The 27,376-nt window shown below is 45.2% G+C and overlaps 2 protein-coding genes and 1 pseudogene across 4 annotated transcripts in view; 2 read left to right on the top strand and 1 right to left on the bottom strand.

Annotated features, from left to right (window-relative positions):
- Window positions 1–248: 248 nt before the first annotated feature.
- On the bottom strand, window positions 249–27,308 carry GSS (glutathione synthetase). 3 transcript variants are annotated; one of them, XM_011221247.3, is made up of 14 exons: window positions 27,203–27,269; window positions 25,390–25,477; window positions 24,226–24,360; window positions 18,041–18,186; window positions 15,314–15,389; window positions 14,886–15,025; window positions 14,075–14,191; window positions 9,427–9,507; window positions 9,248–9,325; window positions 6,462–6,528; window positions 3,664–3,858; window positions 3,093–3,174; window positions 1,792–1,981; window positions 249–798 (listed from the first exon to the last, which is right to left on the bottom strand). In XM_011221247.3, exons 3-14 carry the CDS (start codon window positions 24,352–24,354, stop codon window positions 675–677), a joined length of 1,425 nt encoding a protein of 474 aa, XP_011219549.1. In that variant the 5' UTR covers window positions 24,355–24,360; window positions 25,390–25,477; window positions 27,203–27,269; the 3' UTR covers window positions 249–674. The 3 variants fall into 3 exon arrangements, with proteins under 3 accessions (XP_011219549.1, XP_002916446.1, XP_011219550.1); XM_002916400.4 differs by lacking the exon at window positions 25,390–25,477 and having other exon boundaries at window positions 27,203–27,308; XM_011221248.3 differs by lacking the exons at window positions 25,390–25,477; window positions 27,203–27,269 and having other exon boundaries at window positions 18,041–18,139.
- LOC105236335 lies at window positions 6,993–7,887 on the top strand (annotated as a pseudogene).
- Window positions 27,277–27,376, top strand: part of MYH7B (myosin heavy chain 7B) — a 41,180-nt gene continuing 41,080 nt past the window's right edge. Inside the window, exon 1 of the mRNA XM_034639917.1 lies at window positions 27,277–27,376. Within this exon, the coding sequence (XP_034495808.1) occupies window positions 27,277–27,376 (100 nt within the window).

The raw sequence follows: 27,376 nt of genomic DNA, 5'->3' as shown, positions 1-27,376 counted from the left end.
CCTGAACTAAGCAGGAAATCAACTGAAGCCAGTTCACACCTGTGATGTCCCACCACAGTTGCATTATTTCCTATGATCCTGTGGGAGCATTAGTGAGTGACTAAGGATTGGAATTTCAGGGTTCTATCCTAGGGTCTGGGGCTAGGGAGACTCTGATTATAGCCAAATCATTTCCCCTGCTCTAATCCACTTTAAGTGTGCTGACCCAGGTTGTAGCTCCTCCCCCACCAAATGTATAAACCAAGGAATCACAGAATCAGCAATGTAGTTTTATTTAAGGCAGAAGTGGGGAAAAGCTATGCCCCTTCGCCCCCCTCCTCCTGCCTCTCAGTCCTGTTCTAGGTCAAACACTGGAACCTGCTGGAAAGGCTGACGAGGGGCTGAGAGGAGGGTGGCAAGGTTATGGATCCTTACCTCAAATCAGCTTCCTTTCAGCTATACACACTCCCAGGATTTAGGGGCCTCTAGATCTCACCTAAGGGAAACACAGCTTTTCTGGTCCTCAGATGGGAGAGCTGGGGGAAGGTACTCAGCATTCACCCTTCTGTGAACTGAAGAGACCAGCCCTCCCAAGGTGCAGGGAGGGAAGGCCCTCAGAGGGGCTAGGAGAGGAATGACAAGTACGAGGGATAGAAGGTCTCTTGAGCGAAGTCTGGGCAGGCCTGGCTGTGTCCTCACACAGGGTATGGGTTGTCCAGGACTGCCACTCCTGCTGCCACACCACCATCTGCATGCTCGATGGCTTTGGTTCGGAGCAGATGTCCCACATGCTTGTTCATCACAAGTGTCTTTCCCTGCCTACAGAAATGGGGGCAGGAGACACACAATTCCATTACCAAGACAGCCCCCACACCCAAGACCTTCCCTGGTCCCACCTGAGCAGTATATGAGTGACTGACTACACCCAAGGAAGTGCTAGGATTTTAGAATCAGATTTGGGTTTGCATCCTCGCTGGGAAATTACTAGCTCTGTGCTTTTGAGCAAGTCACTCAGCCTTTCTAAATATCAATTTCCTTAATTTAAAATAGAGATAATACCTCTCACTTTGCAAGATGGTCACGAGGATCAAATAAAGCAGGAAAAGCACTTAGCATGATGCCAGCCTCATATTTCAAGTTCTGTAACTGTAAGTTTCCTTCTCTACCTCTCTCTCAAGATGGTTGTGGTAATAGTCAGGTTTGGGGGGAAGTGGCAGGCAGAGCTGCTGCAAGTGGTTAGAGGGAAAGATTAGAGAGAGAAGGCTATGGTCAGGAGCATGGTAGGATCTGGTATTCCTACCTTGCTTGATCTTGAACTGCAAATTTTGCAGGAAGTGGTTTAAGGGACCAGAACTATTCCTTACATATTCCCAAGTAATCTTCTCTTTCTGATTCTTTAGTGCTCAAATCCAAACCCAGGGCCCACTCAGCCTTTCAAAGGCACTGATTTTCCTCTAGTAGGCCCCTCCCACCTTTCCCCAGAATCCCTGGTGGCCTGGAAACTGGACCCAAATTCTCTTCTTCCCTGGGGTCTCCTTCTAGTCTAGGGTCACTTCCTCATCCATCTTGATACTACTTATAATTTCCTTTGTAGTTAAAAAGTACTTCCCATCTGGGCTTCATTTGATAGCCCTGTGAGGTGGGCAGGTCTTGGGTCCTTGGCTTCATTTATTAGTTAAGGAAACAGGTAACATGGCTAGGGACTGGCAGAGCTGGGACTGAAGCCCAGGATTCCTGTTCCCTGTCCTTTGCTTCCTCCAGGCTCGCTTGGCTGACCCTCTGACAAGAAGGAGACCCTCTTGACTGGCTTACCTGACATAAACCCCAAAGATGCCCAGCTCTGAGATGCACTGGACCACTCGGACAGGGCTGCCAGGCCGTAGCAGGCAATTTCCAAAAGGCTCAGGTTCGATCTTTTCCATGAGGATGTAGGAGGCCCTCTCCTCACTGTCCTTCAGCCGCTCCAGGGCCTGCACCATCTCCTCCCCGTATAGGTTGTTACCTGCAATGGCAGTGGCCAGTGACCCTGGACCCTCTGCCTACCTTCTCCACTCTATGCCCCTTCCCCTTCTGTGGTCAAGTCAGCAGCCTCAGTTCCTGACACCAGCTCAGTGACCTGGCTCCCAAGGAGGGAATGTCACTTTAACAGGCAAGCCCTTACTCACAAGCAAACACACCTTTCACCACACCATTCTGCCCTGGTTCTCCTCCTGCCTGTCTATGGCTTTCCTTCTCAGCCTCCCTGACTGGCTCCTGCTCCTCTTAACTGTTGGGATTCCCAAGGAATCCATCTGCCACCCTTGTTAACAGTCTGTACTCCACAATGTCATAGCGCTACCCCAGGCCTCTGCATTGATCTGGACAATTATACCAGCCTCTTCTGTGGTCCCTGTTACCAAGGTCTCCCCTCATCCAGCACAAGCTCTACTATGGCTGAAACATGGATCCTGGATCAATTGTGTGTCCCTTCCCTCCTAAAAACTCTCTAATGGATTCCCAGTACCCTCAGGATAAAATCCAATTTCCCACATATTTTCAATGTCCCTTGTAATGATGTCCCAAACCATCTTCTCTAGCCCAAATCCCTGCCTCCTCCCATCTCCCATGCTGCACTCCAGCCTTACCAATTACTCATTAATCTCCAAACATAGACTTCCATGGACCGGTGCCTCTACTTGCGGCTGCTCCTTCTATATGGAATGCCTTCCCTCCTTTCCCACCTGGTAAATTCCTACTTATCCTTTAAGACCAAGATCAGAACTCATCTTTGGGTCTGTGAAGTGGACATGATCCCTGCCCTCAAGGAGTGCAAACCAAGCAGGAAGACGTCCAACCTCCTGATATGCCCTATCCCACTTCTCCACAATCAAGCCACAGGCACCTCAGACTAAACTTGTCCAAACCCTCTAGTTATGGTTAATCAGGTTCCCCTGTGCTCAAAAGCACTTAATCACAGAGTCTCCTGGGAGATTGTCCAAGATGAGGGCCTGTGTCAGTTCCTCCTGCATCTCCCAGAGTCTGGGGACTGTGCCCATAGCAAGTGCCAATCGGCATTGGTAACAGCCTGCTAGCCCCCTTCCATTGAGCAGCCCTACAAAGGGGAAAGCACCTACCTCCACCCTCTCTCTGGGGCTTCAGGACGAACTGGCTAGGGGCAGCAAGGGCCTCAGCAATGGCCTGGTCCCCTTCTTCACCCTGGCAGGAGGCGAGAAAGCAGTCACCAGCAGTTTTAGGCCAGAGGCAGGAGCTGCGGTCCTGCTGGTCATGCAGAGCAGGATCAGAGGAAGAGCAGGAAGGGGAGGAGTGATGGCCCCCTCAGACTAGATGCTACTATCTGGATGTGACCCCCAACAAACCCCTAAAGCGCAAGTACAATGAGAGCAAGATTTCTCTGGCAACAGTTCAGGGCTCCTCAGCAGGAGGCCTGGAAAGCCCATATAGATATTCCCCAATTCTTGCTGTCCACCTCAGCTACTTCCCCTTTCCACCTCTTACCCCTGTCTCCCCCTTTGCAGATAGAGCTTACAATGGAGTCCAGCCCCCTTCCCCAGGACTCTAGGGGTTCTCACAGAGCATTGTTGACCCAAGTCTAGCCCACTACCAGCTCCAGCCTCCCCAACACATTGAGTTCTGGTTCCTGCCACCTGGAAAGCCTGTGGTAGGAGAAAGAGGCTACCCACACACCATGTCCAGTGAGTAGAGGCCAGCAAAGGTGGCATGGAGGCGGGCCACAGTCTCAGGCTGGCCAGGGAGCAACATCTCCAGTACACCCATTCTGCTCAGCTCCTGCTGCACCTTCTTAGTCCCAGCCAGCTGGGTGGCAATATCCGGGCACTTGACAGCACGTGACCTCTCCAGCAGCAGGCGTGCTTCCCAGTTCTGCAGAGGGAAGAAAACAAAAGGAGTTCTACTTTATTTCCCTTTGGCTGACCTCTACTGAGCATCCATCAGGTGCCAGGTATCATGCTGTCTATTTTCACATTCATTATCTCCCAGGGTCACTGCAACATCTTTGTGAGGCAGATGTGGATTCTTCCAGTATGTAGGATTCTCGCCCTCAGGGAGCTCACAGTTTAGCACAATGGTACATAACTATAATTAAAAGGGAAATAACAAAAGGTATGAGGGTATAGAAAAAAATGGATGAAGAGGTTTGAAAGAGGTGGGACACTTGTGTATGAGCTCAGCTTCCTACTGTACTCCAAATAAAATCCAAACTCCTCACCACAGACTACAAGACCCTTCAGAATCTGTCTCCTGTCCCTCTTTCAACCATGTCAATTTCTTAACATCCCTCCATCCCACTCTCATAATCCAGCCACACAGGCCAAACACACAAACGTCATTTCCACCTTTGCGTTTGCTGCTTTCCCCTCTGCCTGGAATTCTTTTCCTTTTGGTTTTTCCAGTGGATGGTTGGAACCTTCTCATCCCTAAGTCTCAGCTCAAATTACCCTATTTAATATGGGCTTCCCCATAATTCTCTACCTTTTCACCCTATTATTTTATTCAAAGAGTTTCCCTCAACTAGAAAAAAAAATTTTTTTTCTATTTTTGCTTACTTTCTGATGACTATCTATCTCCCTGACCAAAACGTGAGCTCTGACTCGTCTGTCTTATTTCCTATTGTATCCCCAGTGTCTAAAACACAGTGCATGGAGCTTTGTAAATGCTCAATAATTATTTGTTATTGTTGTTTAATGAAGTGAAATCTGAGTAGTCAGGTCAGAATCAATAGGGAAGGTGTACTCATAATGAGTAAAGGCCTGCAGGTGCATAAGCACAGGATGGATGTGCTGTGGAATTTGGGGCATGAGAGGCAGGTAAACACCAGAGGACCATGCCTCCCAGCTCTAGTCCCCATTCGGACAGTGGGGGGATAGCCTGTCCTTGACTCCAGACCACATCAAACTGCCCACAGAAGGATAAAGGCCTGAGAAACAACACCCACCGCCACCCATGCTGTGCTCCGCTTGATATAATCAGTCCACCTGCAGCACCTTTGCCTGGTCTTTACCAATGATCTCAGCCACCTTTGATGTTCTAGGCAGAGTTACAAGTGCCTAGAACATCAGAGATAAACCCAGAGAAGTATTCCATTATGTTAGAAACGGGGAAGCAAAATTCAGAGACAAGCAGGGACTTTCCCTAGGTCACCTAGCAAGTCATTGAGCCTTGCAATCTTCATATTCTAAACCTGGTCTGAGTTTCTCAATTCCCTAAAAATGTCCTCCTCACGCACAAATTTCTTTCCCTGTTATCTCAACCTCTTCTTCTTTTTTTTTTTAAAGTTTTCTTTGGCCCTTTCCCCCAAGCCGTCTGTCCTGGAGCCTGGATCCATTTCCCCATTGGACAGTTTTTGCTTTCTCTAGTCAGCAACCTCCCCCCACTCCTAATCACTTTCTAGAGGAAAGGACCTTCTACACAGCTTCCACCTCTATGGAGCTGCTCCCTATATAACTGGGCCTTAGGGAGAATCCCATACTCAAAGAATTAGAGATCTGGAAGGAGCTCCCTCAATTTTTGAGTATAGTTTCCTCAGCTTACAGAAATTGAGTCCAGAAAGGGTCTGGAACTTGCTTATGGTCACAGACAAGCAGAGTCAAAGGCTCATGATCCCCAGCATACTGCTCATGGTATCTTCTGACTTATTTCTCTGAAGTGAAAGCAGAGCTTCATAGCTTCTCCATGCTGTGGATTAGGGGCAGGGGGAGAATAATGATATACTGGAATGCCTCTGGATTCTCTGGACTGAGAATCAGAAAGCCTGGGAATTTGTGGGATCTTTCTTAGGCAAGCCTCTGCGTCTCTCCAAACCTTAGTTTCTCTATCTGTATAATGGGGATAATTATACACCATACATGGTGGTTGTAAGGATTAAATGAAATAATGGATGTGGAAAGTAATTTTGAAGCTATATGGTACGATAGCAAGATAAAGTGATATCATCATTACTGTCATTAACATGAATGGACAGAAAAACTTTCTGACGCAGATAAAAGAGCAGTGAGAGTTGGCAGGAAGGAAATGGTCAGTGGTACAGTGGAACTGGTTTGCATTAGCTAGCCAGAGCTGACTGTACCCGTCTCTTTCCAACACTGTGTCCAGAAATGTTAAGTTGGGTAGCTTGAAACTGGCCATGATGGGAGTACACCATAGAAATCAGCAAATGCCACAAACTGGGGCTCTCCCCCTGAGAAACATGACTGTTAAACATTTGCCAGGATATCCCTAGAAACAGTATGAATGGTTGAAGCAACATGGATTCCTGAGGATTTAGATTCTAGAAGACAGTGTGTTTGTAGAGAATGAGAGGTAGCAAAAAGCTTATGGGAGAATAGGAGGTTCCACCAGTAATTTCCCTGAGGATCACTGAGGCCAGGGCTCAGGGAAAAACCCAGGTTGTTGTGATGCCTGAGGTGGGTCTCTGAGGAACAATGGTAGGTCTTATGAGGCAGAGAATGGTCTAACAGAATACCAACCTGTGGACTGTACTGACTTGGCATGTAGCCATCCCGGAAGTAAACCACAGCAACTTCCTGGCCGTCCCTAGAACACAAGATGGAGAAAGCTGCTGTGTTAAATTATAAATGATATGTTCAGTGGTTCAGTGTATTTTAGGGTACATCAAAATGAGTTTGGCTTCTTTCAAAGTCAGTCCGCACAGGTTGCCCAGACCAGGGTTCACTGGAAGCAATGAAAGTAGCTACCCATACCACCACTTTTTCCACTAAAAACATGAAGTTACGTAGTAAGGAATGCTTTAGAATACTCCAGATCTAGAGTCATTCTAGGAAGGCCAGAGGGAAACAAGAAGGCAACTAGAATCAAACCAGATAAATAAATTTTGAAAAAGGGCTAAAATTTACTGAGCCTCAGAATCATATTGCCATGCCTAGCAAAACACAGTTATACTACTTAAAATAACTGTAATGGGTATTAAGGAGGGCACATATTGCATGGTGCACTGGGTGTTATATGCAAATAATGAATCATGGAATACTACATCAAAAACTAAGGATATACTGCATGGTGACATAACATAATAAAAAATTATTTAAAAAAAGGAAACTAGGCTGAGATTCTTTGAAATGGTAGGTGTGAGGGTCTGGAGATGCAAAATTATGAGTCTAGTCAAGACACAGACTGCCTTGAGTCGAGACCAGAGGCCAAACTCGGGATCTGACAAGATGGCTGGGCTGCCCCAAGGATTATCAAGGAAACCCAGTGTTTGCTGGCAGAACCAGTTCCTGGCATTAAAGCAGAACCAGATGAGAACAATCCCCATGATTTTCACTGTGGTCATTGCTGGCCCCCAAGATTCCCCCTTTGAGGGAGGGACTTTTAAACTTGAACTATTCTTACCAGAACACCCGACAGCAGCCCCTAAAGTATGTTTCATGACCAAAATTGATCATCCTAATGTAGATAAGTTGGGAAAAATACGTTTAGATATTTTGAAAGATAAGTGTTCCCCAGCACTGCAGATCTGCACAGTTCCACTATCAATCCAGGCTTTAAGTGCTCCCAGTCCGGATGATCCATTAGCAAATGATGTAGCAGAGCAGTGGATGACCACCGAAGCCCAAGCCACTGAGCTAGAGCATGGACTAGGCTATATGCCAGGAATAATATTTAAAAGCGATCTGATCATCAAGTGTGCATCACTTCTGTTCTGCCAAGACTTCTTCTTTGTTTGCATTTAATGGACACAGTCTTAGAAACACTACAGAATAAAAGCCCAGACACCTTCAGTCCTTTGGTGATTAAATGCAAATTATCTATGATTAAAAGACAAATCTATGTCTTGTCTTGATTCATTGCTGTAAAACATGAGCAGAGACTAGAAGTACCATCTGGATTGTTGTGAAACATTTAAAAGCAGTGGCCCCTCTCTGCTTTTATTCATTTCGCCCAACATGGTTTAAGTATAAAGCACTGGGAATGAAGGTAGTTGTCAGGGTTAGCTGCAGGGGTATGAATGTTCTTCTTCCTTTTTTTTTTTTTTTTTTAAGGGGGAGAGGTAGTTTTATTTTCATTTTATGGGCTCCTTTCCCCCTTTTTATGGTGATCTAATTGCATTGGTTAGAAGTAGCTAACCAGTTCTTTAGCATATGCTCTCTAGCCAAGTCTAACTTTATTTAGATGCCGTAGATGGACAAGCTTGACTGTCTGAACCAATATGGGAAAATTAAACAAACACCACAGCCCTCACTAATAACTTTGTGACTTTGCTGTCAAGTGTAGAATTCCTCCTTCAAGAAAAAGCTTCTGACTATTTTGTATGGCTTGTCTGGAAACTTCTGTAAATCTTACGTTTTAGTAAAACAAATTTTGTTATTCTAAAAAAAAAAAAGAAAGACACAGACTGTCTTTTTAAATTTCTTCCCCTTTGATATTGTCTGATATATCTGGAAAGTAAATTAATGACTTTGTTATAAAAGCACATTTTGAAAATAGTAAGTGGTATTGTGAAATTCGTGGAGGTTCTTAATTTTAATCACAAATTAAAAAAAAAACAACCTATAAAGTTCCAGGTCTAAATATGTGTGTTGCAAGCAATGCTACCCAACTAAGTCGTACTAAAGTCACTTGGTGGAATCTCCCCTGGAGGGAAGCACAGGGCCTGGCTTGGAACACAAATCCAGGCCCCTTGACGTCTTGCCTGGGCTGAGAGAGCAGCTCTCAGATCAATCACAGAATGAGCGAGCTATTGCTCTTCCTCCCTGACTACCCAGCCCAACTACCCTGGCCTCACTTGACCAGCTACCAAGAGGGGCAAGAAAACTTTAAGGAGCCCAGGGGCATATGAAAACTAAGGTGGTTTTATTTTTTAAAATATTTTATTTATTTATTTGAGAGAGAGATAGCAAGAGAGAGCACAGGCAAGGTGGGGGAGGGAGAAGCAGGCTCCCCCCTGAGCAGGGAGCCTGATGTGGGGCTTGATCCCAGGACCCTGAGTTCATGACCTGAGCAGAAGACAGACGCTTAACTGACTGAGCCACCCAGCCACTCCAACCAAGGTTATTTTAAGAAGACCCTTATCAAGAATGTCAATAGCTCTGATACAACCCTTTAGAAGCAGAACATGACCAGCCTTCTCCAAACTTTCCTGAGACACTGGGGTATTTTGCCCCTAAAATTCAGAGGAGGAAGTAAGCCATCGCATCTCCCAGAAGAAAGGATTACTGGAAGAAATGGTTGGCAGGATGAGTTTCCTAAAGCAGCCCTCTAACAGATCCTTGGGGAATGCTCCCTGAACACTTACATAAACAGCCTTCGGTCTTGGTCCAGAGACGCCTTTTCAGAGACATCTTCAAACCTTCGACGGATTACATGGATATTCCTGGAAAAGATGGGCAAAGGTCAGAAGGAATGGATGTTCTGGTCTGAATGGATCCTCACAATCCTGGGGCCATATATGGAGGTCTCCCCTCCTTTACCTACCTGGCTAGTAGCTCATTCTCTATAGCACGCTGGTCAAATATGTTCCTTTCCTTCTCTTGAGCAATCAGTAGCACCAGAGCGCTGGGGAAACAGCAAACACAGTTGGCAGAAGTGGCTACAAATCTTGTCCTCCCTCCATCCCACCCCTTTCAGGAATGAGAATAAGAACACAGCTTCCCTGAAAGAGCAGATATTCTCTCAAATCAGGAAGATCTCAAGCGATACCTGAGGCTACAGTACATTATTTCCTGAGACTAGGAAACCTGACAAAATGGAGATGTCTCTGCTCCTTCTTCAGTGGACAGATGAAATATTGTAATGATGTTAATTCTCTGTGCAAATTAAAATTTAGGTTTAAATCATCTCAAAAACCTAAGAGGACTTTTTCTAAGAACTTAAAAATAATGATTTTAAAATCTTTCTGGAAAAATAAATGGGAAAGTATGGAAGAATATTTTATAGAAGAATAATGTTGTAAGTTGGAGGCTAATGACCCTATTACTAGATTATAAAGCATAGAATGTGGTTCTTTGTGTGGTTCTTGCATGATACATTAGAATAGCTCAGTGGAATCCTACAGAACCCTACAGAGCCAACTATAAATAAAGCATTGTCTCTTGGGGCCTCCCAACATTTCTGTGATGTACACAGGGACACATCTGGTTCCACAGTATTAGTGGGATCACTGACGCTTCCCTGACCTCTTCCTTTTTGCTAACCACATACTTCCTAAAGAAGCAGGAGCTCAAGGACTCAGGGGGAAGCTAATGCCAAGAGAACCATTTGGCTACCAATCAGGCTATTTTTAGTTATCAAAGACAGGTCCAATCTCCCACGAGACGATCTCGAGGGGCAATACTCAGCAGTAATAGAGTACCAAACTCCAGTTTTGCTGTGTGCCCATGGATTCTTGCTGGGACTCTTGGATGGCTAGATTTTGGCCTAGCAATCTAAGCGTGAATTCCTTCCTCCTGTACTTGGCCTCTGGTCTGTTTGTCTGTTTTTCTCTACCTCAGCTGAGCCTCCTGGACTACCTTCTGCATGACTCCTTTCCACTTAGCTGAAATACAGGTCCCAGTATGCCTCCTCTCCTGGCTTGCCTGAAATCTCTTAAGGTCAGACATGACATTGAGCTGAATCTTGGCTTTGAGTTGGGTATCTGAGAGACAAGCTAGAAATGGTGCTCTCATAAGCCTTCCTCTCCTGAGAGTCCCAAGGGCCAATGGCCTTGCTTTTCATATTGTAGCCTGATTTGCTCTGCTCATGGGTGGGAAGGTGGCACCTGGCCCAGGCTGGCCCACCTCCAAGAAGACGCGGAGGAGGGAGGCTGGAGGCTGTAGGTTAAAGTGGAACTGCATTCCCTGGTTAAGTCAGCCTGCCCTATGCCAAATAATCTCAGCCAGACTCAGAAAACATATTCTACTTCCTCCTGCCTTCAGCTCTGAACAGTCTTTTGGGAGTGGGGCTAGGAGAGCTGTCAGCTAAGGAAGGTAAAGTGGCAGTAGTGTGCTGGCTGGCAGTGAGGACTCCTGATCATAGCTCCCAACACTTTACACCAAGAATCCTCCTTTCTTATCCCTACTCATTCTAGCCACAGGCACTAATATTTTGAAAGAGTTTGAATAAATTTCCAAATAGGAATCATAAATCATATCCATACTTCTTTTAAAAAATTCTCAAAAATTATGTGATAACTGATGAAAATTCACCTGCTCTGTAAATGCTTGAGCCTCAGTTTTCTTATCTATGCTATTGGGACCATTCCTCTTAGAGGCAGAACAGTGTAGTAGAGAGAACCAGGCTTTAGAGGCAGACAGACATGAATTATAAACTTACTAGCTGTGTGACTTTGGGCAAGCTATTCCACCTCTCTGAGCCCTCAGTTTGCTCTTCTGTAAAATGAAACTAGTACTGCTTAGAAGGTAGCTGCTATTATTACTATTACTAGTACGACTGTTGGAAGAACCACATAATGATCCTCACCAAGATTGGTTTTTGGTTGCTTTTTTTTTTCAAATTTTTGAGTCGTTCAAGTTTTTATTTAAATTCTAGTTAGTTAACATATAGTGTAACATTAGTTTCAGGCACAGAATCTAGTGACTCATCAACACCCAGTGCTCATTACAAGTGCCCTCCTTAATACTCATCACCTCCTTAATACCCATCCCCCTGCCCACCTCCCCTCCAGTAACCCTCAGTTTGTTCTCTATCGTATAGTGTTTTCTGGTTTGCCTCTCTTTTCTTTCCCCCACTATGTTCATCTGTTTTGTTTCTTAAATTCCACATATAAGTGAAATCTTCTTTCTCTGACTGACTTATTTCGCTTAGCATAATACCCTCTAGTTCCATCCATGTCGTTGCAAACGGCAAGACTTCATTCTTTATTCATTCATCAGTTGACAAACATTTGGGCCCTTTCCATAATTAGGCTATTATTGATAAAGCTGCTATAAACATTGGGGTGCATGTATCCCTTAGAATCAGTATTTTTGTATCCTTTGGGTAAATACCTAGTAGTGCCAATTGCTGGATCATAGGGTAGTTCTATTTTTAACTTTTGGAAGAAACTCCATACTATCTTCCAGAGAGGCTGTACCAGTTTTCATTCCCACAAATAGTGAAAGAGGGTTCCCCTTTCTCTGCATCCTCGCCAACATCTGTTGTTTCCTGTGCTGTTAATTTTAGCCATTCTGACAGGTATGAGGTGATATCTCATTATTTTTGACTTGTATTTCCCTGATGATGAGTGATATTGAGCATCTTTTCATGTGTCTGCTAGCTATCTGGATGTCTTCTTTGGAAAAATGTCTATTCACAACTTCTGCCCGTTTTAACTGGATTATTTGTTTTTTGTGTGTTGAGTTGTATAAGTTCTTTATATATTTTGGATACTAACCCTTTATCAGATATGTTATTTGCAAGTATCTTCTCCCATTCCACAGCCTGTTTTTTAGTTAATATGGACTGTTTCCTTTGCTGTGCAGAAGCTTTTTATCTTGATGAAGTTCCAATAGTTCACTTTTGCTTTTGCTTCCCTGGCCTCTGGCAACGTGTCTAGTAAGAAGTTGCTACAGCTGAAGTCAAAGAGGTTGCTGCCTGTGTTCTTCTCTAGGATTTTGATGGTTCCTGTCTTTCAGGTCTTTCATCTATTTTGAATTTATTTTTGTGTATGGCGTAAGAAAGTGGTCCAGTTTCATTCTTTTGCATGTTGCTGTCCAATTTTCCCAATACCATTTATTGAAGAGACTTTTCCATTTCTCACCAAGTTTTTTAAAAGCATTTTTCAAAGCCATGATTTCATTTAATTCTCACTCCTACCGTCTTAGGTATTGTTATTATTGTCCCCATTTCACAAATGAGGAAACTGCTGCTCGAAGAAAAGAATGGACTTAGTGAAGGTCACATGCTGGGTCAGCAGAAGTGCCTATCTGACTTTCAAAATGAGAGAAGCCAGTCCCAGCTCAGGTGCCCACAGCTCCTGTGCAACACAGCCTAGTTCTGGGCACAGGAGTCTTTGCACGTCATTCACAGCCCGGTAGAAGAAACCCTTCACAGCATTTGTCCATCAGCAGTTCCCCGGCTGACCCCTTCCTGGCTCCCATCTCCCAAAATATAACTTAGCCAAGAGTTCTACTTGACAGAGTATTCATCTGATGCCTTCTAATTACTCAGAGTCCAAGGTGTCTTGAGTCTTAGTGAGGCTTAGCAAGCCCAGAGAGGCTCTCTCGGAGGCAATAACATGATTAAGGATGCAGATTCTAGAGGCAGTGGACTCTAGGCTCTACCACCAACTCGCCATTTGACTCTGAACAATTCACTTCACTTCTCTGAACCCCAGTTTCCTCATCTGTAAAATGAGGGAGATGCGTGGTATCTGTCTCGGAGTGTTTGATAGGAGGATCTAATGAGATCTTCCATGTAAAGTGCTTAGCACAAAGTATGACACTAGAAAGTGCTCATTAAGGGTTAACTATTAAAGCTATGTAAACATTGCAAAAACTGTTGGTGTAGTGACCCCTCAGTTATCCAGAAGTCACTTACCTGGCATCCTCATACATTACACGTGGTTGAGAAATAGGAAGGAAGCAAAAAATGCCTCTAAGCAGTTAAAACAGGCACTACAAAATCCCTAAATCAAAGCTTATGCATTTACTCATCAAAGAGGCTCTCATGCTCATTAGACACTACATAACAACCCAGATCACTTGCTTTCCCAAACCCCAGCAGATCAGAAAGGTCTGGGGAGGGGAAGCACATTGACAGCAGTACGAAGTAAGAGCTGACAGCAGAGAAACAGAAAAGCTGTGAAGAAAAGGAACAGGAGCATAAAGCCTAACAGTTGGGGCCATTAGTGCAGGCAAACAGCCGCCCACACCTCTCTAGTCTAGGTAGCTCCTCTGCCTTATGCTACATCAAGATACAATCACTGACAGACAATGATGACCTCTAGCCAACAAGAAAAGATTAAATTATAGTCTGCAGCTCTTATTTAAGAAGAAAGCCCAAGAACTCCATGAAAACAATTTTGGCACTGAAAGCTATAAGCTTCTCTTTCCCGAAAAAATCCCTCATTTCCTAATGATGTCAGTCAAAGAAGCAGTTGCTGAGGCTAAAGCAGGATTCTGCTGCCACTTTTTCTTCCCCTTACTTGGCTGAGCCATAGAGCTCCCAGGCTTTGGTGATCCCCAGGGCCAGTCCCTCGCTGGGATTATTGGAGAGGATCTTGGCAGCTTCTTGGGTCTTACTCAGGACATTGAGAACATGTCTGTTGGAAGAGAGATGTTTGTTCAGTTATTGGATGGATCTGGAAGACCCCTCTGCCTGTGACTCACAGACACTTATAGGAACATCACTTGGAGAATTAGCTGAACACTAAAAAGCATCTTATCATCGTGCTCCTGTAGGATCCCCCTCAGGCTAGAATGTACTGGGCCACCCACACCCTGGCCCCGTGCACGTGCCCAGAGCCCCGAGACCCTGTGTTCCTACTCTATACCAGCCTCCCACTGGGCTGGAACTCCTTTCCCTGAGCCCCAGGTGCTTGCTGTCTGGAATCCTGCTGCAGACCATCTGGAATCACAGCAACCTGGAGCATCACTGCTGGCTAGAAGTGGCTGCTACCAGGGTCCAGCCTCCCAATGGGAAGTCACTGATCCCTCTCTGCTATGGATCCTGAACTCTTTTCAGGCCTTCAAACTCTTTCTCACCTCAGATACTGTTTCCTCAGCTTGGAATATGAACCTGTACGACGAGGGGGCGGGACTCGATGAACCACGAGGTCCCTTCTCTCCTCGACATACTAAGACCTAATTACAAGTGGAAACTGCTGCAAGGGGAAACACATGACCCAGAGTCTAAGAAGGCACAGTCAGAATTGGAGATCCCTGCCCCGGCCTGTAATTGTTGGCTTATCAGGCTTTTACCCCACCAGCGTGCCCAGTGTTGCCCAAGGGACCCACCGGTGTACAGCTGGGGTGCGGGAGGCCAGGCCCCCAAAGCTGGCAGAGATGGTGTTGATTTCAATCTGTTTCAGGGCTGCGGAGCCATCTGCATTGCGCTGGAACATGTAGTCTGAGCGATTCAGGCCCAGGAACACAGTCTGTGGGGAAAACTGAAGGCTGAGTATATTTGCCCATGGGCTGACTGAGGGCCTAGCCATGGAACAAACAGGTAATGTATAGTCTACACAGAGATCAGAGTTGCTGGGTAATACTCCAAAAGTCAGTGGAATCATTCTTTTTGTCATCCCCAGATTGGTCACTGATGTACAAATTCAGTGGGGACCAATGAGAGGCAGAGACCCCTGAGCGCAGGGTCTGAGCCAAATTCTTCTGGTCAAAAAAGGGAGGGACAGGTCCTGCATTGGGGTGGAGTGGGGAATGGTTACCTGGGCAATGCCCTCTTTCAGGACTTGCTTGTGGATGTCAAAGAGACGAGCGGTAAAGTCGTCCCTCTTGATGGTGCTGGAGGAGGAAACAGAGCATTTTCTAGACTATATGGGACCTTAGTTCCACCCTCATCCATTGCCTCCTGAATCTCTATTTCTACTGACCCAAACTTGAATACCCACATCAACCTGGTAGATAATAATGGTTTAGAACCCAGCTCTAGAGCCAGATGAGCTGGGTTCAAATCCCAGCTCTACCACTCCCTACTAGGCAACCTTAGAGAATTATTTCACCTCTCTGTGTCTCAGTTTGCTCATCTGTAAAAGAAGAAAATGGAAGATGAAGAGGAAAATAATTGTAGAGTTATGGTGAAGGGTAAATGAGATTTACATGTACAGAACTGAGCCTAGTGTCTGGCCCCAAGAGAAACTATTCTTAGTTTCATAGCATATAATAGAACCATTCCATCTTTGAATAGCTCAGATGGTTGGTTAGCCTTCTGGTCAACCTAACATTAACTGTCCATAGCTTCTCCTACACTCTGGGACCTCCAAGGACAAGTCTTTTCCACCTCTTACACGGTAACTCAGAGATTAAAAGACAGCAGTTATGCCCTGTGCCCCAAAGATTATTCTGACATACGCTAAATATCCTATTTTTCTTCAGCCAGTCCTCATATGATGTGGCTTCCTCAGGGCAGCCTTCCCTATTTGGATCAGATCCCCTTGCTATGTGCTCTCAGAGCACTATGGACCTCTCCTTTATAGCACAGATGACAGTTGTAACTTTCCACTTGACTTCTGTGATGATTAGTGTCACTTCTTACTTGACTATAAATGTGAGGGTAGAGACCGTTATCTCTAGCTCATCCTCATAGCCCAGTGTGCTGCTGGGACAGGTGACATGATGTAAGGAGCCCATCTAGTATGGTTTTTTCTGGAACCTCAGGAAGAGACACCCACTGGTAACCAACACCACACTTGTCTGTCAAGATTCAGGGCAGTCTCTGCATGCCTGCTCCAGCCTGACTCACAGGCTCACCTTGTGACAGGGACCCCACTGAGCCCATGTAGCTCAGGCCTGCCCTCCAGTTCCTCTGTTTCCCAGCCAGCTCTCTCATGGGGCCTTTCCAGCCCTTGGTGAGGACAGCCCCCAGCTGGGCTTTAGTCTCCAGGAAAGTTAAGACACATTTTCCCTTTTCTGAAGAGGAGCTCCCCTTCAAGCCTAGATCCTACGCTCCTATTCTAACACATGTGATCCTGGGGCTCTATTCCCTTACAAGCAAGGGTTTGTGTGTATTTCAGAGGACAGAGAAACAGGGAATGCAGGGTTGCAGAGATGGACTGCAAGGAAGGTCTCCACATAATGGCATCTTTAGGGCACATGTCATAAATCAGGCTGCTCGTAAATCCCACAATCTAGAATCACAGGTAGAAAACCCAGGCCCACCACAAAAAAGATCTGGGCGGGGAGGTGGTGGTAGGGTTTGTACATTCACAACTCATTGGTTTGTTTTTTTTTTTTTTAACTCATTGGGTTTTTAGCTCTAAGTCAATGGTTTCCAAAACTCTTACCATTAAGATCCCTTCTCATGTTCACCTTCACACCAATGGGCACTTTTTTTTTTTTTTTTTTTTTTTAAAGAGAGACAGAGCACAAGCAGGGGTTGAATTGCAGAAGGAGAAGGAGAGAGAGAATCACCTTGGGGCTTGATCTCACAACCCTGAGATCAAGACCTGAGCAGAAATCAAGAGTCGGACGCTCAACCAACTGAGCCACCCAGGTGCCCCCCCAATGTGCACATTTTTAAAAGATTTTGTCTCTGGGGTGCCAGGCTGGCTCAGTTGGTGGAGCATACAACTCTTGGTCTCAGGGCTATGAGTTCAAGCCCCACATGGGATATAGAGATTACTTAAAAATAAAATCTTAAAAAAAAAAAAAAAGATTTGTCTTTAACAAAATACTTGTTTTCTTTTGGAAAATTAATCAGACATGCAAGTATGCATGTCTAGTCTCTCTCTCTACATATATATACATACAAGTACACAAATACATATATTTATATTTAATTCTGAAATGAAGAATTCTAAAATAAAGAATTTAATTCTAAAGTAAAGAAATTTCCCTTGCCTCAGGGTCTGAAGAAGAAAAAAAGGATCATGGGAGAAGAGACAAAGAGGGGTGGATGGAGTGAGCCATTTCAGGGGTTCTATATCCTCATGCCCTGGGTGTGGCCCAGTCTATACCCCATCTCATCCAGACATAAGGGGCCTGAGGTAACAAGAAAGAGTTGATGCTTAGGAAAAGAAGTAAGAAATCTGACTTTAAACCCAATAATCTTCTCTGCCCTTTGTTTTCTCTAAAACTACACTGACCTTCCCTAATTCCAAATAGATATCTCAGTCTTCAAAGCAGGGGGCCATGGATCAGAGAATCACAGAATGTCAGTGTTGGAAGGGATCTCAGATTTGGGCCAATCTCACCACTTTACAGATGAAGAAACTGAGGCCCAGAGAAAGAAAGGGGACTTTCTTGAGGCCATATAAATCAGTGAGAATTAGAGCCAGGATTAGAAGCCAGACCTACTGACTTCTATTCTACTACTTTTTGTTTTCCTGTCCCCCACCCAACCAAGTCAGCTACCAGAGCAACATCTCATGGCTCCTCTGTCTTCTAGTCCCTTGGTTCCAGCAGTTCCCAGTCCCTAACGCCCCACGACCCAGTACCTGGAGAGCGTCTGCTCCAGGAAGGCGGCATCCTGGCTGACAGCATCCACCAGCATGTTGAAGTCCATTTGCACGGCATAGGCCTGCTCCAGCAGGGCACTGGGGACCAGTGAGGGGAAGAGCGTGAATGGGGCATAGCTTACCACCTGATCGAGGAGAAAGAGTGGGCAGGGGTAGAACACCCGTGAATGGGTTGTCTTCCTGCAAACATAACCCCATGGAAAGTGTGGCCGACATTTACTGAGGACACACAGACTGCAAAATAGCGGTCCCTCTGGGAAGGGAGTGAGCGAATAGGATGACGAAGGGGTATAAAGGGAAGTTTTAGACTCTGTGATATTTCATCTCTTTACATTAAAAAAGAATTAGAAGCAAAACAGCCAAAAACAAAGACAAAAAATAAATAAGAAATCATTGAGCACTTACTACGTGCAAGACATTGTTTTGAATACCTTACATGGATGGATCATTTATCTCTGTGAGGCACATATTATTATTACCTATTCTTAATAAGTAGATAAGGGAATTGAGTCTCAGAGAGATTAAGTTACATATCCAAAATCATATAATGTGCCACGTGTTACACGGCACTGGGATTTGAACCAAGGTGGTTGATAAACCACACACACATTCACACACAGCTCCTAGCCAGTTGATTATCTAAACCCAGGAGCTCACACCCCAGTCCCCTTGTTTTCCGGTTGGGGGAGACGGACAGTCCTGCTGGTAGGGCTGCAGCAGAAGTGAACTCTGGCCCCCAGAGTAGAAGTTAGGAGTGGTTTCCCCCCAGTGTTGGAGATGGTGACTCAGGTTGCCAGGCCTGGAGTTAAGCTTGGACTTTGGCAGAACCGGGAAACCCAAATGCCATCTGGAATGCTATTTCTAGAAGGGCATAATGCCTTCGGAGATTCATAACAACAAATGAACTAGAATTTGGGTAAGAGATGATAAGATGACTTTATGACTTATTTTATGAAGGATTCCTGAGTTTAACCTCTGAGTTAATATCTGTTTGCCATTATAGTAGTAAGAGTTTATGGCATTAGAATTTGGCATTCTGTAGGTATTTAAAAATGTTATTTTTAACAGATAATACAAACACATGATACAAAATTCAAAACAGACAGAAGGACACATAGTGAAAAGTATGTCTCACTACCACTCTGGCCCCAGTGACTCAGTTCTCCCCAGAGGCAAATGGTATACTAGTGTCTTACGTGTCCTTTAGACTACATGTATACATACATATTTTCTCTTTTTCTATACACACAGAGGCATATGATACATACATTGTTCTGTCCTTTGTTTTATAAATATTTCAGTCATTTCCATATATGTTGAAATAAAGAACTCTCATTCTTTTTAATGGCTGCACAGTATTCTGTTCTTTGAATCTAGCTTTCTATTATGAACATTTAGGTGGTTTCCTTCCCCCACCCCTTTATAATCAATGCTTCAATCAATACCCTAGAATATACATTCTAGCTATTTTGTGTGTGAGAAAGTCCATAAATCGTAAATTTAAAAAGTGGAAATATCCGATAATGAGGATAAATCCTTTTAAAATTTTGGTAGATAATTCCCAAATTGCCCTCCTCAGAATCTCAGAAGACAAAACTGAGGAAGGGTATTTGTGAAAGTAAGGTTTTTTCAGCTTGAAGGTTTTACGTGTTAGATTGGGAAGTACTGCAGATTACAGAAGGGGTGATCTAATACTGAATGCCTGCGTGATGACTATAGGGTGTTTCTTTGGCTTTATTTTTTAAAAAGATTTTATTTAATTTATTTGAGAGAGAGAAAGAGGGAGAGCATGAGTGGGCTGGAGGGGCAAAGGGAGGAGAAGCAGACTCCCCGCTGAGCACGAAGCCCGACATGGGGCTCGATCCCAGGACCCGGAGATCATGACCTGAGTCAAAGGCAGACGTGCAGCGAACTGAGCCACCCAGGCGCCCTGTCTCCTTGGCTTTAAAACTCAGAACTCTGCCTCTTCCAACAAGTCTCATTTGGCCTGAAAAACTCCCCCCAATTTTTTCTAATAAGAGTTCCCTCTGGGGTGCCTGGGTGACTCAGTCCTAAGTGTGCAACTCTAGGGTTTGGGCTCAGGTCATAATCTCAGGGTTGTGAGATCGAGCCCTGCATCAGGCTCTGTACTGGGCATGGAGCCTGCTTAAGATTCTCCCTCTTCCTCTTCCAGCTCTCACCCACGTACAGTCTTTCAAAAAAACAAAACAAAACAAAACAAAACCCAAAAACTTTCCTCTTCCTGTCCCCATGACTCATCATGCCCGCTTGAATTTAGGATCAATAGTACACAGCTGCTTTCTGCTGTGTGTAGACCAAAGGCTGAAACACACGGTCTTTTCATTTTTTATAGAGACACAGACACAGAGTAATAGTCTTCTACTACAAGAACAACTGTAGCGCATGCATGACAAGAAATACTCAGCTTCAGAGTTGGAGAAACAAAGAGAGTGATGGGAAGAAGAGCTCCCATCTTGGGGCGCCTGGGTGGCACAGCGGTTAAGCGTCTGCCTTCGGCTCAGGGCGTGATCCCGGCGTTATGGGATCGAGCCCCACATCAGGCTCCTCTGCTATGAGCCTGCTTCTTCCTCACCCACTCCCCCTGCTTGTGTTCCCTCTCTCACTGGCTGTCTCTATCTCTGTCAAATAAATAAATAAAATCTTCNAAAAAAAAAAAAAAAAAAAAAAAAAGAAGAGCTCCCATCTCACCTAAAGGGCCAGAACTCCATGCTAGCTCATCGTTGCCAAGCGGCAAAGTGGGCAGGTTGTCAGGTGCTCTGACTTTTCAAGATAAGCTGGGTATCTAGTTTTGTTTTGTTTTTTTAATTTCATGGTTAAAAAAAAAAAACCACTGGCTCTGACTTTCTAAAGACTCTCTGGTGAAAAAACTGTTGACAGTGCTTGCCTCTGGGGAGGGAAACAGTGGCTGGAAGGAGGAGATTTATTCTACACTGAATACCTTTTAAATTTTGTACCCTGTTCATGTATTTTTTTTTTAATTAACTCCCTAAATCTGCAGGAGCCTACTATTCAGTCTGCACATGGCTAGTTTCTTGCCCCGACCTACAGGATAAAGTTCACATTCCTCTTCCTCCCAGTATCAAAAGCCTCTAGTTTATCTGACTTTGGCCTGTCTTCCGTCCCACGTTCAGGTGCATTCTCTTGAACATTTTTTGCCTTTTCCTAATTCGGGGACTCTCTTATGCTGTTCTTCTTCTTCTTCTTTTTTTTTTTTTATGTTTTTATTTATTTTTTTTTTAAGTAGGCTCCAGGCCCAATGTGGGGCTTGAACTCACGACCCTGAGATCAAGAGTCGTGTACCCTACTGACTGAGCCAGCCAGGCACACCTCTGCTATGCTATTCTTTTCCCCTTTATTATTTTTTTAAAGATTTTATTTATTTGAGAGAGAGCACGAGCGCACAAGTGTGAGGGAGGGGCAGAGGGAGAGGGAGAAGCAGGCTCCCCGTTGAGCACGGAGCCTGATGCAGGGCTCAATCCCAGGACTCTTGGATCATGCCTGGATCGGAAGGCAGATGCCAAACATACTGAGCCACCCAGGTGTGAATTCTGGCTGACATTACTTAATTTTGTTTGTGGCACATTCTCCAACTAGACCATGTGCTTCAGAGGGCAGGGCCGCTGTGTCCTCAGTGCCTAGAATGGTCTGGCATAGAACAGGCACCTGGTAAAGATTTGGAATTAAATCTCTCTTTCACACACACACATACGCACACACACACATTCACACATCTCCTGTCTTTTTTTCCCTGAAGTGGGACTCTCATTAAGGACTGTGCCTTTTCTAGGCTCCATTAACTTCCAGAAAGACCAAGTGTTGGACCTTCAGACAACACCTTTTGATTAATAGAACAAAAAATCTTGAAAGGGAAAATGCTCAATCCTGGGTTCGGACAAGCAGTTCCCATAATGTAAGGCTCACAAACCAAGCAATTATATTCCCAAAACCAGAGGCAGACCTTCCACAATATGCGCCTACCTTAGGTTACAGCCATTCTCATTCACTCAGGTCTCAGCAAACATTTACTGAGTCTGGACTCTCCAGCAGGCCCTTACCTAGGTTCTGGGCACACAGAAAAAAAAAGAATTTGGCTTGGTAAAGAAAGATGGTGGCAGCTCTCTGGTTACTAATATGGACTGTCATAGGGTATAACAGTAAGTAAAAAGAAAAAAGCAAGGCACAAAAGAGCTTGTCTAGGACACTTTTTTGTGTAAAAACTAGGAAAAATAAATATATACTTTTTTTGTTATGAGTAAACTATATAAAAGAATAAATAAGAACCTGCCTTCAGGTCAGGAGAACAGGTGGCTAGGAAATGTGGGAGAGAGGATTAAACTGTAAACTCTGCCCTCTGAACCATGAAAATGTCTTACCTAGTCACAAAATAAAGACTTTAGGGGCGCCTGGGTGGCGCAGTCGTTAAGCGTCTGCCTTCGGCTCAGGGCATGATCCCGGCGTTATGGGATCGAGCCCCACATCAGGCTCCTCCACTAGGACCTTGCTTCTTCCTCTCCCACTCCCCCTGCTTGTGTTCCCTCTCTCACTGGCTGTCTCTCTCTGTCAAATAAATAAATAAAATTTTAAAAATTTTTAAAAGATTTTATTTATTTATTTGACAGAGATAGAGACAGCCAGCGAGAGAGGGAACACAAGCAGGGGGAGTGGGAGAGGAAGAAGCAGGCTCATAGCAGAGGAGCCTGATGTGGGGCTCGATCCCATAACGCCGGGATCACGCCCTGAGCCGAAGGCAGACGCTTAACCACTGTGCCACCCAGGCGCCCCAAATAAATAAAATCTTAAAAAAAAACAACAACAACACAACAAAGACTTTATTTTTTTTTTAAGGATGAGACTTTTAAAAGATGTGGTTTGGACTCAGCAGTTCCACTATTATGCATCAACCCTACAGAAACATTCATAAAGGTACCCAAACAGACATGTACGTAGCTGTTCCCTGAAGTGCTGTTTGTAATCATAAAACATTAGAAATCACCTAAATAACCATCAACAGAGGAAAGCGGAACAGTGATCCATCCACACCTGGAACAGGTGAGCTTCAGAATGAAGCTAATCCTACTGGAGGGAGTTGGAAAGAATTCTAGATTGTTTAAAAGAAAAACAAAAACTCAGAGTGCCTGGGTGGCGCAGTTGGTTAAGTGACTGCCTTCGCCTCAGGTCATGATCCCAGAGTCCCAGGATTGAGTCCTGCATCGGCTCCCTTCTTAGCGAGGAGTCTGCTTCTCCCTCTACCCTCCCTCCTCTCGTGCTCTTTCTTTCTCTCTCTCTCTCACTCAAATAAATAAATAAAATCTTTAGGGACACCTGGGTGGCTCAGTCGGGTAAGTGTCTGCCTTTGGCTCAGGTGATGATCCCAGGGTCCTGGGATCAAGCCCCACATTGGGCTCCTTGCTCAGCAGGGAGCCTGCTTCTCCTTTTGCCTGCAGCTTCCCCTGCTTGTGCTCTCTCTCTCTGACAAAAAAAAAAAATTAAAAAAACAAAAACACATCACAGAGTAATCTGCATGATCTGTACGATCCACTTTGTTTTTTAGAAAACCATATATTTTGGGGCACCTGACTCTTGGTCTGGGGATTGTGGGTTTGGGCCCTGCACTGGGTACAGAGGTTATTAAGATAGATAAATAAATAAATAAATAAATAAATAAATAAATAAATAAATAAATAGCACGTTATTTCTTTATATACACAAATACATATATAAATGCACAAAGAACGATATATACAAACCACTTGTACAGATATGCCCCCTGCACTGTGATTAGGGGTCTTAAAAAATAATAGTTCACTGGGCAAAGTGCTTCACGTGAATTAGCTTCTTATTCTATTACCAACTTGATGAGGTAGGTCCCATTATTATCACGTTTTTATTATTTGAAGAAACCACAGCTGAGAGAGGTTATGTATCTTGCCTAAGTCAACACTTAAAACCCCAGACTTAAATTTGATTCTTCTGGCAGGCTACTTTTTACATATAGTTAGAGATCAATTTTAGTTACTGAAAAAAATAAACAAAGGCAATGTCTCGGACAAAAAGGACTGCCTTCAGCCTGGCAGGGACCAGATACTGAGCATTAGGGTCCCGAGCGGTGTGGTTAGTGCTGTGGGGAGGAGTCAGGGGCTTACATCAGAGGAGCTGGGCTCCTGTGAGGTCCTCAGCAACACTCCCTCCGCCAAGGCCCGGTCCACAGCCTGCCGCGCCAGCTCCTCCAGCTGCTGCTCATCCCGCAAGAGGCTCCCCCAGCCGGTGGCCATCCCAACCTGCAACAGAAGGAGCGGGGAAGGCTTGGTGATAGATGGCCTGCGGTCCGGCAACCAATGAAACTGACAGTGTGGTACAGGGGGTGAACACTGGATGGCAGCTCCAAACTTCCATGAGTACAGAATGGAAAGCTTGATAAAGCACTTCCACTGTCACCCTCTCTTTTGGTTCCTAACACAAGGAGGGTGTTATTCTCACAGTGAGGAAGTGGAATCTTAGAGAGGTGAAATGACTTGCCCAAGGTAATGACTAGTAAAACCTGCATCTGAACCCAGGTCTCAGGACTCCTGGCCCAGTGCTTTTCTCTTTGGTGAAAGAGGCACTAATGTCATATGTGATTAGGGCAAGTTCCTTCCCCTTGTAGCTGCAGATTCCCTACCTATAAAACAAGGGGTATGGAGTGGACCAGTGGTTTCCAAACCTGGCTGAATATTCTGGGGAGCCTGGTAAAGAATACAAATTCCTGGGCCTCACTCAGAGATTCTCATGCAAGAGGTCTGAGGGGAGGGAAGGTGTTTGTTTGTTTTTTGTAGCTCTGTATTTTTAACAAATTTAAAACCATGCAATAGATTATTAATTTCCCTTCTGGGGCACCTGGGTGGCTCAGTAGGTTAAGTGTCTGACTCTTAATCTCAGCTCAGGTCCTGATTTCAAGCCCTGCATTGGGCTCCACACTGGGAATGGAGCCTATTTAAAAAAAAATTTTTTTTAAATTTTCCCTTCTAGCACACAACCCTCAGATCTCAAACGGGAGGGGTGGGTAGGAGGAGCCCTTTGTAGAATACTATGAAATACAGATAAGGTGAACTCCTCCCTCATACTAACCAGAAGCAGACTCACTAGCAGGATATGATTACATTCTTTGTACGGACATCTATCATCACAGCACCAAGACAGAAGGTTTTTGAGAAATGACATTAGCAGGATAGAAACAACCGAAACCCAAGTGCCCAATGTAATAGGAGGAGGAGTCCAACTGGCTGTCCAGAGACACAAAGGTATGAACCAACTCACACCTTGATACTCACTGATTTTGCAGCAGGCCTCAGGGATTTAAGAAGATCTGAATAAAAATCTGGAAACACTGGTCATTCATTTTGTTTTCCCCTATTGTTACTGGATTTTAGGAAAAGAACATGGTTACCCAGCTCAGTGGTCCCCACAAAGGGAGCTAGAGAACAAGTAACCTCCATCACATTTAGCTCCATCTCCCTCTCACTCTCCCTATAACAGAACTGGTGCTAAACCAATTATGAAAGTCTGGTGGCCTCAGCACAACATTTCGAAAGAAAATGACTGTGTGATTTCAAGAGGGTCCTGACAACATAGATAAGGGCAGTCATAGAGTCGTAATAAAGCTCTGGGTTCAGTCAGATTTGGGTTTGAGCCCATAAATAAAGTCGCCACTGTGGATTAAATGAGAAAAATCTGTGTGTAGTTCCTTAGGGTTTGGAGCTCTATACATGGGAGCTTCTTTTTTTGGCTATACCCACTTTACAGGTAGGAAGACTTGTCAGGTCACACAGCAGGCTGGTGGCAGAACTGGGACAAGAACCTATGACTCTGACATTAGAGTAACAGAACCCTCCATTACCCCCCATCTCTTCACAACTCTGGGATTCCAACGTCTCTGCTTGTTGTGGGGCTCTTGTCTACTTGGTAAACACCGAATGGTGTCTAATGCCAGGCCCTAGACTAGGTACTGAGGATATGGGTAAGACACAAAGATAATCCCTATGTAAAATGCTGATTGGGCCCTTTGTTTTTCTCATTCTACAGTCTCAACCCTGGTGCTTTATTTGTCTTGCTGAGGACACTCAAATCTATACCTCCACAGTGGTGCTTTCCTGACCTCCAAACTGTAAAGCCCACTGCTTACTGGGAGCCTCCGCAGAACCAGAATAGAATTTGTTGTTGTCTCCCCACAAATCTGCTCCTCCTCTAATGAATCCCACCCAAGCACTCAAGCTTTGTACACACTTCTTTCCAACACCCCAGTCTCCCCAAATCCTGTAGCTTCTATTAAATATAGAACGCTTTGAATTCCCTGCTTTCTCCCGGCCTCCACTGTCAGAAGCCTCATTCTGGCTACCATCATGTCTTCCCTGGGTATTAAACAGACTCAGAGTGAGGTTATCTTCAGTGACCAGGATACACCTGCCTCTCTCCGGTTCCCAGGCTAGGCACGGGCTGCAGGCTTCTCTTTGTGGAACACTCCCCACCACACCTGACTACCCTTCATGACTCAGTTTCAGAAGCTGTTCCTGTTCTCCGCCCAGGGCTTTCAGACCGCTAGTTCCCCCTGTACCATAGGAAGAGCTGTGTGTCTTCATCACCTCTCTACCTGCCCACCTACTACTGTATTCACTGAATGTTAAATGAATGAATGATGAATGAATGACAGACTGTGGCCAGATCAACAAAAGTCTGAAAACCCGGTCGGACTTTATCCCGAGGGCGAGGCCAGTGCCTGCGTGAGGCCTGGGGAAACAACACCAGTCTCCTGCCCAGGCTTGCCTCACTTCGCTCCCACTCCAGGCAAAGCTTGGTTCTAATCGCTCCCAGTTCCTTTCTTTCTTTTTTAACCTCCAGCTCTGGCTCACCAGCACCCTGTCCCCGACACTGGGCCGATCGGGAATAAGACGATCTGGAAAATCTGGGATCAACACGCACCAGCCCAACCCCCTCAGTGGACACCAGTTTCCCCTTCCCTACGATGAGTTTGAGTTGCAACATCTCCCCGCCTTCAGGGTTCCAATCACTGGGCAGACCCCTCCCTCACATCTATCCTCCCTAGGAAACGTGGCCCTTGCCGGCCGCCGTTGCCGCTCCCCAACCTACTAGTTCGTCGTCCTGCCTTCCGCGGTAGTCAAGCCCCTCGCGCTGTTACCCCAGGTCCAGGGGGCGGGGCCTCGATGCGCCCCAATGCGCTTGCGCGAACCTCGCCAGTCGGGGGCAAAAGAGCGGGGCGGGGAGGAGACTGGCGCCTATGGAGCTGGACGGCGGCCGGGAAGG

The sequence above is a fragment of the Ailuropoda melanoleuca genome, chromosome 13 (assembly GCF_002007445.2).
Source record: "Ailuropoda melanoleuca isolate Jingjing chromosome 13, ASM200744v2, whole genome shotgun sequence".
NCBI classification, from domain to species: domain Eukaryota; kingdom Metazoa; phylum Chordata; class Mammalia; order Carnivora; family Ursidae; genus Ailuropoda; species Ailuropoda melanoleuca.
This window is presented reverse-complemented; position numbering and strand designations above follow the sequence as displayed.